This window comes from Apiospora aurea, assembly GCF_038362705.1.
Source record: "Apiospora aurea strain CBS 24483 chromosome Unknown utg000008l_segment0_segment0, whole genome shotgun sequence".
Taxonomy (NCBI): domain Eukaryota; kingdom Fungi; phylum Ascomycota; class Sordariomycetes; order Amphisphaeriales; family Apiosporaceae; genus Apiospora; species Apiospora aurea.
The window spans coordinates 1,825,488-1,841,011 of NW_027117395.1; the positions used below are offsets into that span (position 1 = coordinate 1,825,488).

The window sequence follows — 15,524 nt, forward strand, 5'->3', positions numbered from 1 at the left end:
TCACCAATGTCACCTGTGCTTCTTTTGGCGGGTGGCTTGCTCTTCAACCCCGAAAGTTCTACTCCCTGATACGTACAGGCACCCGTTATTCGTAAATGGAGTGATATCGAGATGTGGTGACCAGGGCCATCTTCCGTCATCAGTATACTAATCACAGGGCTTTATTGAGTGCGAGATGGTAACGTCCTGGGCCGTCAGCATATGAGCGTTACAGATCAGCCGCTTTGATAATGGTCTCGCACAAGCTGGTGCTCAGTATCAGGCAGGCATAACGAAATCCTCGTGGCGGAACTGTAACTAACGCTTTCCTCGTGCACTCAGCTCAGGGGTGATTATTCAACCGAACAATACACTACCCGGAGGTCGCACTGCGTAACGCAGAATGCATCACTCACTGCATCATGACGAAACAGACAAATCTCGGGAACAGATCTTTGTTCAACCGATATGCCAGATCCGCCGGTCGTCAAAGAAAAGCCCGAGGAGCCAAGCTTCGGTATGGGTCCAGAGTGGAGACTTCTGACTAGAGTACACCGGGTCTATAGCCCACCCCTGCAAGCTACTGAGGGGTTTATTGTCGAGTGCGACTGCGGGCGACTGGAGCTGAAATATCTCCTCAGTGGGGGGACGTTGTATCACAACACATCCCGCTAATAAGCACTCTCTGGTCTGCGTGTACATAAGTGCGGCGCTCAGAAGCATACCGCGAGTCTTCTCCGTGTACGTATCAACAACCCTTGTCGGCAAACACCTTTAGCAAACATGAACTGGTCCGCGGAAGCCTCTAGTAGGCAAACAGTTATTGTGACGGGCGGCTCCAGTGGCATCGGCCTGGCCATGGCGAGATACTTTGCTTCTAAGGGGCATCATCTTTATATACTGGACCTGAGTACGGAGACCGGCGAAGCTGTGGCCAAGCAGCTCTCCTCAGAGTTTCCCGGCGCCACTGTCAGTTCCCGGAAGAGTGACGTGTCATCCTGGGATGAGCTTTCCCGTGCGTTCAAGGATATATATGCAAGCCGGGGCCGGATCGATGTGGTTATGGCAAATGCGGGAATATCGGAGCATGGGTCTTCCAGTTTGCTTGCGCAGGAGGAGGACGAGCCATCGCAGCCAAACCTGAAGACTCTGGATGTTAATTTGACTGGAGTCGTGTACAGTAAGTCCATCGCAAGAGCAAACGAAAGACTGACTGACGCCTTTGCTTGCTCGATTGTAGCCGTGAAGCTGGCAATTCACTACATGGCGAGGAACCAGCCGGCGAATGACTCAAGGGGCGCCATAATCTGCACGGCGTCCAACGCGGGCATATACCCCTTCCCCGTGGCGCCGCTCTACGCTGCATCCAAAGGCGGCGTGATCTCACTGGTGCGTTCTCTGGGCCCGGCCCTCGAGAGGACCCAGATCCAGATCAATGCCCTTGCACCAGCTGTTCTTGGTATGTCTTGCCAGATTCGGTCCGACAGAGGACGCTGTGCGCTTGCATACATACATATGCGCGAAGATGATAAGAAGCGAGCTAACGGGGGGAACCAGAAACGAACATTGCGCCCTCCCAGGATCTGTTCACCAACATGGTCGTAACCCCCATGTCGACCCTGGTACGGGGCGTGGATCAGCTGCTCGGCGACAGAAGTACGACCGGGGCGGTGGCCGAGATACACGGTAGCAGCGTAACACTGAGGCCAGACCCCGAGTACGTGGATGCGGACAGCAAGGCCAATCTGGACACCTTCTGGCGGCTGGGGTATGCTTAGAAGGGTCGTATGAAAGCAGGCGTGTGACGTAGCACAAGGAATTGCCGACGTGGTTAGTTGCAGACACTATTGGGGACAGGGCAGTACCGGGGACGCGCGCACCCAGTCTCTTCCCCCGCAAATGCTACCACGCGGATTCGGCTCGCAGCCCTGGGCAGTCTGGAGTGGAGAGAAGTTGGGTGTGCTGGACCCCGCAGGGCCAAGCACCAAGTGTGATAAAGCAATAGGAGCAAGGAGCTCGGGCGCTGAGACCTTGCCTGTCGCCAAGTTCCACTATCGCGGCGACGATGTGAGGCTTTCTCCGCATCAAGTTGGCGGTAGTACTGATGATCATGTGGGGGAAGGGAACCACCCCCAGCTTTTAGTAAAACACAGTCGCGGGCAAGTATCCACAAGGATCTGTAGGGTAGGTAGAGGTAGGGCCACCACCAAATGGCAGACAACGTGGACTTGCTTGTCCGGACTACATACCTAGCTATTTAATATTCCATATGCCCATCATCTACCAACCTCGAATGAAAATTCAATCCGAGAGACCAGACCTCCATTCACAGATTGCTTCCAGATAGCAGCCCCTGCGATTCAGTCAGTCCCGGAAGCTTGAAGGAAAAATGCCTCTCGGCATCCTCGAAGACAGACATCTGGAGCATGTGCCGGGCACATCTCCCCTGAGCACGCTCGGCCGTGTAGACCTCGAAGTCTCAGCCGGCGTCGACTCCAATCTGCTCAAACATGACCCATCAGGCAAGAATGTCCTGGTCCCGCAGCCGTCTGAATCGCCAAACGATCCCTACAACTGGCCCCGGTGGAAGAAAGAGCTCTTCACAGTCGCCATTGCGTATGGTTGTGGATGTGTAGGAGGTAAGATGAACTTGCCCTCCCTTTCATCGTCGCGCCCCTTTATGCTTCATAAGGATTATGGCCCATATCTATGTGGCTGACTCTGTATGTCGAAAACAGCCGTCGGTCCCCTTCTCACGTCCGCCTTTGTACCTCTCGCGCAGGAGTTTGACGTGCCCCTCGAGCGCTTCACCCTGGGCTGCAATGGCGCTATGATCGCCGCCATCTCGGGCGGCAGTCTGATCTGCAATACCCTGGCGGTGAAGCTCGGCAAGCGGCCCATTTACCTACTGACGTCGATCGGCCTGTTCGTGAGCAGCTTCTGGGCCGCCGAGTCCAAGACCTTCGGGTCCCTGGTCGCGGCCCGCACCATCTGCGGCTTCTGCATGGCGCCCATGGAGGCGCTGGTCCCGGCGTCCATCGCGGATATCTGGTTTGTTCACGAGAGGGGGTATCGGATGGCAATATTCAACCTCGGCGTCTTGGGCGGTATCAATCTGGCTTCTCCCATCGGTATGCTCTTCCTGGGGTGATGACGATCATGCAGCCTAGTATGTTTACTAAACCCTGTGACAGCTGGCGCTGTTATCGAGTACGCGTCGTGGCGGACATGTCTGCACGCCATGGGCGCCGCCTTCGTGGTACAATTTCTCATCACATTCTTCTGGATGCCCGAATCCGCGTTCGACAGAGTGGGCGCCGTTGACATCGATACGGGCGACCGAGCCGCCGTTGTGGACAAGGCCGAAAAGATCGAGGCGGAGCACCTCGAAGACTCGACTTCTCCTGCGCCAGTGGCAGCAACGAAGAAGAGCTACCTGCGAGAATTACTCCCGTACTCTGGCTACTGGGCCAAAGTCTCGTTCTGGCGGACCTTCCTCCAGCCTTTCGCCATGATGGCCTCGCCCGTTGTCTTTTGGGCTACGCTCCTGTTCACTACGTGTATCTCGTGGCTGGTACTGATCTCGGTCACTCTTTCACAAATATTCTCGGCGCCACCCTACAACTTCAGTGTTGCGGCCGTGGGAGCGTCCAACTTGTCATCGTTTGCAGCGACGCTTCTCGCCACTGGCCTTGCTGGTCCGATCATTGATGGATGTATCAAGTTTATGTCGAAGAGGAACAACGGTGTATTTGGTGAGTCACTACGCCGTCCCGTCCACATAGAGAACCCCAAAAGAAAAGAAAAGCGTGATGCTAACAAACTAAAAAACAGAACCCGAGTTTCGCCTGCCTATCATGCTCTCCTACCTCCTCTTCACAGTGACGGGCTTCTTCGCCTGGGGTGAGAGCCTGTACCGCGAGTACCCGTGGCCGGTCCCCATCATCATGGGCATGGGCTTCATCAACTTCGGTGTGCAGCTGGGCACGACGGGCGTCGTGGCCTACGTGTCCGACTCGCACCGGACCATGGCGGCCGAGGCGTTCGCCGCCATGAACTTCGTCAAGAACATGTTCGCCTTCGGCATGACCTTCTACATCAACGACTGGATCGCCACCCAGGGCGTTCGCCAGTGCTTTTTCGTTATTGGCGGCATTACCATTGGCGTCGTGCTGCTGACGGTGCCCATGTACATCTTTGGGAAGAGGGCGAGGAGCTTTACGTACCGGCATAAGCTTATTCGTAGATTGGTAGAATAGATATGGTATCGAGGGGGTGAGTCAAGGGTTTACCACAAACTGTTTCCCAATGCCACTGTTATGCTATGTGACCTTTCACGATGCCACGTTACAAAGTAAAACCCACATGCGTTGCTCAGAGCTATGAAATAAGATATATAGTTAACTTTGTTCTTGGTCATTATGAGTAATTCCTATCTATTTCCTTAAAATTTGGTCATTTGGTTGCATGTTAGGGCACCACGTACTATATTTTAGATGTCTGCTTGCTGTATGGACCGATAATGAAGTTTTACTTGATATTATTAAAACACGGAGTTCCACCAAAACGTCCAAGTTAAAGGAAGAGGTGTATCAAAAAATCATCTGGGCGGCTGAAGTCTCAAAGCGAACCACTTACAGCAAGCAATCCTGGTTTCAAGAATGGAAACACTATCTATCGCTGGTATAGTATATTCATCTCGAGATCGTTACTGTACCTACGTTGTTTTTACTTATATATGAGCGCCTCCATGCCTCTCCAGAAGCACATCACTACCCGCCCAGGGACTATCACCAGCACAATCTTTAAATCTTTCTATAAAAAATACCCAGATCTAGATCAACTCGTCAATATGTCCGAGGATTTCCAAAGTAGGTTATCTGCCATATTAGAAAGCGCCCCGTTTGACAGTGTACTAATATATACAAACAGGTAACTTTAAAAGCCCAGGAGCACTGCACAGATATTACAAAAAGGCGGTCCTAGCTGGTCGCGAGATATCTGCGACGCGAGGCCAAACGACTGGGACATACCGGAACATTCCCCACCAATCAACCTTTGAGCCTCGAGGTGTACGAAGAGCTTGCTACTTTCATCGCAGACCCTGACAAGGACCGAGATTCTGGTTGGCACCAACGTTATACTACCATCTGTGAGAAGCTACATGAGGCCATCCTTGTCGCGTGAAGAGGCTCAAGTACGACACCAATCCCCCATAGGTACGTTGAAAAAGGTGAAGTGGATTTTTGATGAGGCAGAGAGAACCAATCCCGGCTTGTTCCCGAGAATTGCCAGAACCGACAATCAGATTCACCCAGCCAATGATGGGCCAAGACCTCGGGCAGACCATCAGAGCCCCTCACTCATTGCTGTAATTATCGAGGCTCTCAAGGCATTGACGGGAGGGATTCGAAGGTGGAACAGTGTTTAAAGCGTGCCAACATCGCTTGAATTAGTGATTGGGATCAGAAATGTTTGGTTATACTCACCAAAGGCATCGGATTTCCATGTGGAATTCTATATGATATTCTGCGAGGGGTATTTGAAACAGTGACCGTCAAGACACCTTATTTAGTCCAACACAAAGAGGGGCTATTGCCAGTTGCAGCTAGAAGTATTGATCTAGCAGGACACCAGAAGTGGCAACCCGTGAAACGTCCATTTTCTGATCTACTTATATGCTTCAGACCGGGAGAATAGCAAAACTCGACTGTCGCGCCTGATGTCCGTTTTAAGCCTCAAGTAGCCTAATCCATTAATTCTGGGGGTTTCCTATATCTGGCCAGCAAAATAGGATCATTGCGAGGTCAACAGTGAGCCCTAAGGCCTTATTTTCACGCAAGTATCTAGACTCATGCTTGAAACTGCACCTATATATGCCGTATCGTACTCCCCATCAGCCATGGCCTTCAGTTAACATCCAGCTCGGCACTCCAGAATAACTTTCTTTTGACCAGCTTCGTCATCCATCTTGATACCAATCTTGCTTTACTAATTAATTACGAAATCCTCCTAGCTCAGGCGAGAATAGCAAAACCATCCAGCAACACCACAGGTGGGATCGACATCATTCAGTTCTCTAAGCAGTTTCGCTTCACTAAGTACTAATTTAAGCAAACAGAGCCCGAACGTAACATGAACAAAGTCAAGCTGCAAAAAGCATACCAGCAAGCCACCCAGTCAGTTGCCCACTATTTGAAGGCAACGGCTTCGGAGAATGGATACCCCAAGACTTTTTGCAAGAACACGCCCGCGAGATATGTCATGAGCACTGGAGACTACATATCAACCGCCCATTTCATCTCGTCACAATTCTCACAAGGCTGTTTTAAGGACCATTTTCACAGCGGCAAATACCAAGAAATGCGTCAGAATCTGGAATGCGCCATCGAGAAGAGGGAGGTGGCCCAGAGAGACCACATGCACTTCATATCCGTGTTAAAGACGGTTAAGGGTCTCTTTGATGAGGCGGAAGGAAAATAAGAGTCGGAGTGCAGCGGCACCTTGGCAGGACCGGAATATCAAAAGCACCCTTCAGGAGACCGTGCCAAGTTGGAACTATAAAAGACGCAAATGTGTCATGCGGGGTGAGAATAAGGTTCCCCTGGAGACAACAACACGATTTCTTGTTGTGCTGAATAAATTGGGAGAAGCCGCCCGATGACAATCAGATATGAATTCGAGGAAGATCTCGTAGTCTTGAGACGTAGCTGCAGCTATGATCCCATCTTGAGTGTGCTTTTATAATTGACCAATCATTTGGCAGCTGTTTTATCACTGATGTTTACACGTCATCAATTCCAGAAGCTTTATCCCACCTTGCATTATCGTTGAATTTGGCTGTTGAGGATTGATATGATCGTCCTGGGGACAATGCGCGGCGTTTTGGGAGAATTTTAGTCATTCGCACATTATCTCGTGTGTATTGAAATAAACTGGCAACGTAACAGCCAACGAGCTTCCGTTGAGTGGAAAGGAAACGTCGCCACGAGCTTGACACGCTAAAGTTCACTGTGCTTGGTACAAAGGAAACATTTGATCCCAATGTCAGAGATGCGAGCCACGTAAGTTCTATACTCACCTGATGTTCAATAGAAGATGTGTCATTGTGAGACAGGCACACGTAGGTCTCTCTTTGTGAGAATGGTGATCAAGCTAGCAAGCGTGGCAGGTTGTAGCTCCTCTGACGTATATATTGACATCTTCGTCGTGTGAACAGTAGTTTCCATTATACACACCGCAACTAAATCATTTCACGAACACCACTTTTGAAGCTGGTGAATATATCTTCACACCTTGACTTATCCCCTTTCTAAAGCACCCCCCGCAACAAGGAACAAGATGGATAGCATCTCTCCTGGAGAACTACATCTGGACTATACCGAAAAGACCATGAAGGTGGCTATTTGGCTCAGAGATGAAGCACGGGGACGAAATTATCGCCTTCCCCGAAACCATGGCAGACGCAGACCCAAAAAGCTCCATCCCAGATACAAGCTTAAACCTGAAGATTACGTCCCCATTGCCAAGCATATTGTCAAAAATGGTCGGTCGCCACTCGTTGTCCCTGAGGATATCGCCAATGACCTTGACAGTGCAATTGGTAGCCGGAGGACCGCCAATATAAACCATGAACGATTCCTCGGTACACTTGAAGAAGTCCGCAAGATTCTGCAACCGCTAGTGTCCAAGGAGGTAGAAGAATCAGCAACAGTCCCGTCTGGGGGCATAGAGTCGGCATCAATTTCTCCCGAGTCCAATAATGGCATGTCAAATGGTAAGTAGCAGCGAGAACCGGGGATTGGTACAGACACAACATATGCTAATTTATTTCAGAGCCTTCCGTTTAACCAATCATTACCTGAACAGAATAAGCCGCAAACACCAAAGACATGGGCCCAGGTTGCTGCTATGCGTCCTCAACAGAAATAAAGCGGCGTCTTTCCAGGTGAAAAGCTCAGTATCTAATACAACATGGAGTCTTCAATATTGGACCCAAAGCTTTCAGGACATCGCAGGCCAGGTTACAGGGGTTTGGATAGAAACTTTCATGTGTATGTAGTCTGTTGGACATGGGTTAGATATGCAAGATGCCTTTAAATCTTGATGAAATCAAGGGGCACATGTTCAACTAAACTAAGCCACCCAATTTTCACATTAGTCGCGCCCAAACCCACTAGGTACTGCTTCTATACCAAGCATATAGCTCAAAACAGTATTGAATACAGTACAATGCTGTTGAGTGCAGGCTTGTTGGTTTCCTGTTCTGACTCTAATCATACCGCCTCGTGTGCGATCAGACTCGGCTATCAATATTGCCTGCGCAAGGATTAGGTCAGAAGAAGTGAGCCGCCCGGAGAATATGAAAAAGCTGGAATACTAGTTTTCTCATTTCCAGGAGAATGACCCAGTACTCCAGTTAGTCCAGGGTTCCGAATACGTTAGATCATGTTTCTTCGAGGAAGTGGGAGATACAATTCAGTCAATACATGTAGCTCACTCAAGTGAGAAACATCTATGTAGTTACATTGTACACGCGAAGACATATTTTGCTCTCAAGCAAGCCCAAATATATTTTTCAACTTAGCCAGATCCTCCTCCGTCTCCGGTCCCGTCTTGAATACCACCTCCGCACCAGTCTCGCCAACCCACTGCCGTTTCCTGACACACCAGTACTCAATCGTAGGCTTCATGGCCCATCCCTCGCCATCATCCACTTCTCGGCCCTCCTTCCCCGCTGTGCTGTCTTCTGTCATCGGGTACGGCTCCAAGATGCCAAGTGACACCATTGCCATACTTGGCAAGTGATCGTTGCGCAACAGGATTTGCGAACCACAGATGCCGCAGAACGTGCGGCGGCTCACGCTGCCGGAGGAGTCCCCTGGGGCACCTTTGTATACCTTGAGCGTGGACTCTTCATCCAGTCCTGGCTTGACTGTGATGGTTAATTGCTAGAAAGTATGAGTCAGCTGGAGCTCTGGTAGACAAATTCGACTGTTTCCAACCCGCCGTCACGGAAGGAGGGGATACGTGACGAGAATGCACAATAACATACCTCTTCCTTGATAGTCACAAGTGCAGCAAAGATTGAGCCCGACACTTTCTGGCAGGTGACACAGTGGCACAGGTGCATCTCCAGCGGCTTCCCCTGAATCTGGACTTGGACAGCGCCACATTGGCAGGAGCCTGTTCGGGATTTTGTAAAGTCGCTCATGATAACGTGTATCAAGCTTGGTCAATGGTGCACAGTAGGGGTCGAGGACAAGGTTTTGGAGGAGAGGTTTTGAGATTCAACCAAGGGACTCAAGGGACTAATCAATGCCGACAATTTTCTTGCAATGTGTAGTCGCAATTCACTTCTTTAATACTCGAGGTAACTTATTTGACAAGTGCTTACGGACGACGAAGTATGAGTTGGGAGCTTTAGGCTACAGCCGTTCGACAGGATTCCGTTGGGTTCCTGCGAGACATCCCTTGCATGCTGCCGGCAGTACCTACTGGTAAGATGCAACCCCTATCGGCTGCCCCCCCCTCAAATGACCCCTCCAGATTTCAGATGATTCTAGAGCCCCTGAGCAACAACAACAGTATATAAAGGGGTCAAATCTCACTCGTCTGTCAATTAAAGTAGATCAATCTCTTCCTCTTTTTTTCCTCTTTTCACCACCACCAACATGACCAAAGAAGCTCGCATTGCCCAAGCGGTCCAGGCCGTGCTGGCCGGCGGAAGCATCAACCGTGCGGCCAAAGACCACAACATCAACAAGGGCACCCTTCGCAACCGACTTAGGGGTCAACATTCAAAAAAAGAGCAGGATAAGACTCGGCAATTGTTCACCCCTACGGAAGAGACCTTTTTGGCCAAATAGGCCCTTTTCCAGGCCAGCCTAGGCTACGCACCTACGCACCGACTCTTTCGCATATATGCCCAACGCATCCTCCTTGCAAAAAGGGTCGATCACCTCATCGGCAAGCGATGGGTGCACCGTTTTCTAAAACGTTATCCGGCCCTTAGAACCGTGCGTGCCAAAGCGATGGATTTCCGGCGCCTCGCATGCATATCAAACGGGGCCGTACGAGGGTTTTTTAATCGGCTTAATACTGCCATTATCGTAAATATACCCCCTCGATTTAGATTTAACGCCGATAAAGTAGGAACTGCGATAATAATAGGGGAGAGTACTATAATAATCGGCCCTGCCGCCTATTAAAGTTTAATGCGGAACGACTCGGCTAATCGCGAATAAATAACTATTTTAAAATACATTAATACTATTAGTAATATCCTACCGCTTTTAATTATATTTAAAAGCTAATCGGTCTAGTAACAGTAATTCCTTTAAAAAGAGGATAAAGTTAACTACGAATATAAAAATTAAGCCTTTAAAGCGTTACCAAAAAAATAAACTTTTAATCCTATAGCTTTAAAATAGCTAAAAAAAATCTTTATCCCTTTAACTAAGCTTAATAACCTTAACTAATAGAAGCTCTTAATTCTAGATAGACATAAAAATTACATCGATAATAACTTTATATTGGCGGCGTTAAAGGCTAAAGTGTAGCTCTTCTACTTACCACTACACAGTTCCCATATGCTTCAGCCCCTGGATGTTAGCTATTTTAGGGTCCTAAAAAAGAGGTTCCGAAAGGAGCTCGACCTAATATGCGCCGTCACTAATAACAGCTACGTTAAAAAAGAGGACTTCCTTCGAGCCTAGGCCAAAGCACGCAAAATAGCCTTTACCCCTAAGGTCATCGCTGGTGGATAGGCAGTAACTGGCATCTACCCCCTTAATATCGATAAGCCAATAAACAACAAGCTCCGTCGCACCAACATGGTGCGAGCCATCGATAAGGCCATCGCCGCCGAGGATGCGCGCCAGCCAGCTGAACCGAAAGCTGGAAAGATCGAAACGCCCAAAAACAGCCGGCAGGTCAAAGATTTAGGGGCTGCGATGCTTAGTACTAATGTTACCACCGGTGATTCAACTAGGAGGTTGCTATAGAAGAAGCTCGGCAAGAGTGTTAATGATTTAACGGCCCGGATCGGCCGGTTGGAACAGGAAAAAGCCGGTCTAGAGGCAGATCTAGAGAAAACAAGATCTCAAAAGAAGAGGAAGGTCGACGAGGACCCCAATAAAGGTTTTGTATATATAACAAACATCAGGGAGGTTCAAAAGGACGTCAAAAAAGAAAGGCCAAGGAAAAGGCCGAAAAGGCCGAAAAGGCGCGCCGATAAGGTGGTGGAAAGTAATGCAAATCGAGCTGGTGGTGAAGGTGATTCTATTATAGTGCGCACCAGCCGAAACAGGCCTTAAAATGCAGTGTGCGTTGTTCAATTGACCTATCTATTGCTGATGTTGTTGATTTTTACATCTATTTTAGGTATGTCATTTAAGGGGGGCAGCCGATAGGGGTTGCATCTTAAGGGGGGGTGGCGCCGTATTGCCGTATGCGAAGGCGACGCTAGTAAACGCCACTAACGACCATCAACACGCCAAAGCCTGAAGCAAGCATCGCACAAGGTGGGATGTGAGCGTATCTGTTCCCGCGTCCGATGGTGTATGACTGATTGGGAAGTATGTAATATGTCTCGGTCTACACCGCAGTTTTTCTTCATCTAGCCGGAGCACCCGACTTCGCAACAGCACCCCCGATGACCCGCGCCAAGGAGACTCTCGGCATCAGACGGCGGCATTGTTCTTTACGAAGCTGACACTACTTTGCCTGTCCGCCCTGCTGTCCTTGGCCCTGATCTTTGGCCCCCTTTGCAGCTTGTGCGGCCTTGTCCTTGGCCATCTGTTGCCTGCGCGCGAATTAGCTATACAGTTTCTGACAACAATAAGTCATGTCCCGAGGGAGAAACGTACTCCTTGTTCTTGATCCACTGGTTTTCGAGCGACTTTTCGCGGTCGGCGAGAGGGTTGTTGGGGTCCATGGCGGGTGGATGGCGGGTGGATGGCGCGTTGATGGACAGGAAATTGGCTGTTGTTCCCTTTTGCTTTTGTGTATTGATTGATAACTTGCAATTCGCAAAGGCTATGGGTCTTGAAGAGGAGGAAAGCAAGCAAGTTGAGCAGAGGTGGTCGTATTAGAGTTGGTCACGACTCACATCTGCCAACAATCGTGCCCATGACGTCATGTCACCAACTGTGGCCCTATTAAACCCATAACGCCTGACTAAAGTGGGTGACAGGGCCTGAACTTCCGACGGGCAATTGAACAACATCATTGAGGTGGTCACAAAAGGATCGTTGGCAAAGTTGTAGTAAATAATTTGGATAGTAGGACTTTCGTTCGCGCCTGTTCTATGGAGGCCAAAACCATCGCTAGGCCTCCTCTACTCTCAAGGCCGTCGTCGCCATTTCTAGCAGCTCTATTCTTTGTTTCCAATACTTGATGATTTCCTCCATTTCCTGTTTGATTTCCGTACATTTCTTCTTGCCACCCACGTCGCGTTTCATGGCGTCCACCAAGTCGGAGTCCTTAGCCCAGTCCAGCGCCACCTTGAGTTTCTTATATGACGGCAAGCCCTGCTTTTTCAAGACAGAATCCATGGCCTTGAAGGCCGGTAGCATAGGCACTGGGAGTATGGTATCGGTTTTCTTGCATTTCTTTACCAGAACCATGAAAAACCGGTTGAAGTTTTCGAATTGGGCGAGTGTTTGGTCATAACTCGGGGGTTTCTTCGAGAGCAGTGCCGGCCGCGCCTGCTCTTTATAGGGGTGCGGGTAATCTGATGTGACAGTCGATTTTAAGTACTTGAATATGTGTCTGTCTCTCCTGGGATCCCAACTCTTGGGGCGATAGAAATCCTTAGATTGATGGGATGCAGGAGCCAACGGGAATTGATATGAAAGAAAAACACCCACTGTTGTCATCACACGCTATTTGGATGGCTCCTGCCAAGGCCACTAGTCCATATGGACCAAGGAACAGCCCCTTAACTGCATCGACAGCTCGGTGCAGTGACGACTCGTCTATGCGGCTATTTTTTGCCAGGTATACCCCCAGAATGTAGTGAATGGTGTCTTGAACCTCAGACTCCTGTATGACTTGGACGAGAGATCATGTTAGTTGCCTTTGATCTAATCAAGTATGGCGGGTAGTATACCAGTATCTGCAGGGTTTGACATCCTTGGAACCAAGAAGTTTTTGACCCATCCTTCTACTATACCACCATCGAAATAGTTTACGATGTCGTTGTGGCGCTCGAGGTGAGCTGCTTGGTCATCATTGGCCTTATCCATTTCACGGATGTTCTCGATTAGAAAGATTTACAGAGAACTGAGATGAAATAATTAAAATGAGATATTCAAGAGGCAAAGAAATTGTCTGCCTTAAATAGCCATACGATCCATTGGTCGGCTAAGTAGACAGAACAAAGGAGCCATTAGAACTCATATCTATGTGACGCCATATCAGGAACAATGTTGGACCTCAAGAACTTAGGAAGGCGAATCTGGAATGTGGCTATACGGATGTTTGTCGTGGTTAGGTGGTGGGTGTCACTGCAATCGGAAAATCTGAGCGAGCAGAGAGCAAATACCGCCCTTGCTTGTACGACCTCTCACCGCAAGCGATTGAGGAGACGAGGACTGTGTAGCACGACGATGTAGCAAACAGGGACAAACGCATACGCTTGGCGCTTGGCTCTCCATATCAGTCGTGCTGTCTGTAGCCTAGTGGGTTTGACGCTGTTCAATTCCTCTCGACTACGCCAAGTTCCATGCCGGCCTGGTCTGCATATTTCTATGCAACGGGAACAAGGCCACCAGAAAAACATTGTTCCCGGTGCCGAGTCCAAACCAAACCCTGGGATTGGCACGGATGAGATGACCAGGTGCCAGTGTACAGACCATCATACGCCGATCAAGAGACAGGCACTGCCCGAAATGACACTTCCATGCCACCAGTCCTATTTCGTTGAAAACCAAGTACTCGCATAACTATGAACCATATCTCTTCAATTCAACATCTTTACGGAACTTCCAGCATGACCCCTCGTTGCCCACATTTTGGTAACCCAGCACACCTTCCACAAGGGACAGCACGATCATGGGTGACACACCATACTGCGCGTATGGCCGATCGACAGACAACGTCAGCCGGTCATATATCAGACCCAATCCGAACGCTGACTGATGCAGTTTGATATCCACACAGGGCGGCTAGGTGACGGACGATGTTAGAGCAATCTTGCTTCGGCCGCGGCCTTATGAAGGAAGAGGATACATACTTTCTGGTGATTCTGCTGATTGACCCTGCACCACTTCTTCAGATACTCGCTCAAAAGCTGAAGTGACGGGCTGTGGCTGCTGTGTATCTCCACTTCACTGCTTCCCCTATCGTATACCACGAGATGGTACGGGGGCTTCAGAAGCAGATCGTCGGGTCGCGCCAAAGTGCCGCATTCTGGAATGACGGCATACGCTGCTTTTATCGGCGGAACATATTGCGTATTACTGCAGCGATCGGCATCCTTGGCGCTTTCTACAACAGCGGCCTTTCCAGTGGCGGCGTCGAGTGAGACGTCCGCCCAGTCATCCGCAGGCGCTGCGGCACGGGAAGCAAGAGTAGTCGATTGCGACGCACCCGCGTCTTTATTGAAGCAGTTCAGTAGCTGACCCCTAAACGCGGCCTCTAGTTCCGTGAGATAGGGCATTTGGCCGCGCGGTAGTGTGATCACGAAGCCAGTCCTATCATTTGACCAAGTCAATCGTAGGCCTTCGTTCTTCGAGACTTGAACCTGTTTTCACTAAGCATAAGGTCTATATTCCCTGGAATCGTAGCGGTCGGCTCGTCGTACCTCTAGAAACAAACGCAAGAGCCCGCCTGCGCGCTCCAGGAGCGTCTCGGCCCACTCGGCAGTGGCGTCTTCGTCCTCGAGCGCGGCCGCGAGCAGGTCGCACCAGACTCGCACGCACTGCGCCACGGCCGGCACCAGCGTCTGCTTGTCCGGGTACGAGCCATCGAGCGCCGCGAGCAACAGCGGCCACTCGGGCTCGACGGCGACGTCGAGGCCGAGGATCTCGCGAAGGGTTTTCAGGGATTTGCGCACGGGCGCGTCCTCGCTGGACCAGCTGTCGCGGATGCCGACACGAACCTTAAGGGGCCTTTCCGAATCGAGGTGGAAAAGTGTGGTCAGCTACTGGCGAGTCTGCGGTCGGGGTGGTTGTGCTCTTACAATTCAGACATGGTGATAGTCTAGGAGGAGGTATTCTGGTATTTTGCGTTTCAAGCCCGCCACACGAATTGATCCTATCGGATGAGTATATACAGGCCACGATGGCGGTTGACAACAGCGACCCCGGGTAAGAGTCATCGTGGGGGCCAGGTCTTCAATCGGAGCAATCCACGGTGGAAGGCTGCGTTCCGCTGAGCCACTACCCATCATGACTCCGTCCAACAAACCCCAGAATCTAGAACCAATGAGGCGTTTCGTCGAGGCAGTATCCAAATGCCCATGGTTGACCATTTCCTCCCCAAGTAACCCCAGTAGCGGTTGCTATTCCGCGCTTGTCAAATAAGTGGCTAATGCCAAG

At 50.1% G+C, this 15,524-nt stretch overlaps 6 protein-coding genes across 6 annotated transcripts; 3 read left to right on the forward strand and 3 right to left on the reverse strand.

The window, feature by feature from the left end:
- Window positions 1–762: 762 nt before the first annotated feature.
- Window positions 763–1,757, forward strand: PG986_012028 (uncharacterized protein; the record flags this gene model as incomplete). Its single annotated transcript, XM_066848250.1, has 3 exons — window positions 763–1,159; window positions 1,220–1,438; window positions 1,537–1,757. 3 exons carry the CDS (start codon window positions 763–765, stop codon window positions 1,755–1,757), a joined length of 837 nt encoding a protein of 278 aa, XP_066694946.1.
- Window positions 1,758–2,368: 611 nt separating this feature from the next.
- Window positions 2,369–4,238, forward strand: PG986_012029 (uncharacterized protein; the record flags this gene model as incomplete). The annotated part of the gene is made up of 4 exons (XM_066848251.1): window positions 2,369–2,618; window positions 2,718–3,110; window positions 3,174–3,734; window positions 3,814–4,238. The coding sequence occupies 4 exons, from the start codon at window positions 2,369–2,371 to the stop codon at window positions 4,236–4,238; spliced, it is 1,629 nt and encodes a 542-aa protein (XP_066694947.1).
- Window positions 4,239–7,320: 3,082 nt separating this feature from the next.
- On the forward strand, window positions 7,321–7,829 carry PG986_012030 (uncharacterized protein; the record flags this gene model as incomplete). Its single annotated transcript, XM_066848252.1, has 2 exons — window positions 7,321–7,756; window positions 7,816–7,829. The coding sequence occupies 2 exons, from the start codon at window positions 7,321–7,323 to the stop codon at window positions 7,827–7,829; spliced, it is 450 nt and encodes a 149-aa protein (XP_066694948.1).
- A 705-nt stretch (window positions 7,830–8,534) lies between these two features.
- On the reverse strand, window positions 8,535–9,193 carry PG986_012031 (uncharacterized protein; the record flags this gene model as incomplete). Its single annotated transcript, XM_066848253.1, has 2 exons — window positions 8,535–8,930; window positions 9,035–9,193. The coding sequence occupies 2 exons, from the start codon at window positions 9,191–9,193 to the stop codon at window positions 8,535–8,537; spliced, it is 555 nt and encodes a 184-aa protein (XP_066694949.1).
- Window positions 9,194–12,308: 3,115 nt separating this feature from the next.
- PG986_012032 (uncharacterized protein) lies at window positions 12,309–12,536 on the reverse strand (the record flags this gene model as incomplete). The annotated part of the gene is made up of 1 exon (XM_066848254.1): window positions 12,309–12,536. One exon carries the CDS (start codon window positions 12,534–12,536, stop codon window positions 12,309–12,311), a length of 228 nt encoding a protein of 75 aa, XP_066694950.1.
- Window positions 12,537–13,928: 1,392 nt separating this feature from the next.
- On the reverse strand, window positions 13,929–15,177 carry PG986_012033 (uncharacterized protein; the record flags this gene model as incomplete). Its single annotated transcript, XM_066848255.1, has 4 exons — window positions 13,929–14,150; window positions 14,219–14,728; window positions 14,789–15,095; window positions 15,167–15,177. 4 exons carry the CDS (start codon window positions 15,175–15,177, stop codon window positions 13,929–13,931), a joined length of 1,050 nt encoding a protein of 349 aa, XP_066694951.1.
- Window positions 15,178–15,524: the final 347 nt, after the last annotated feature.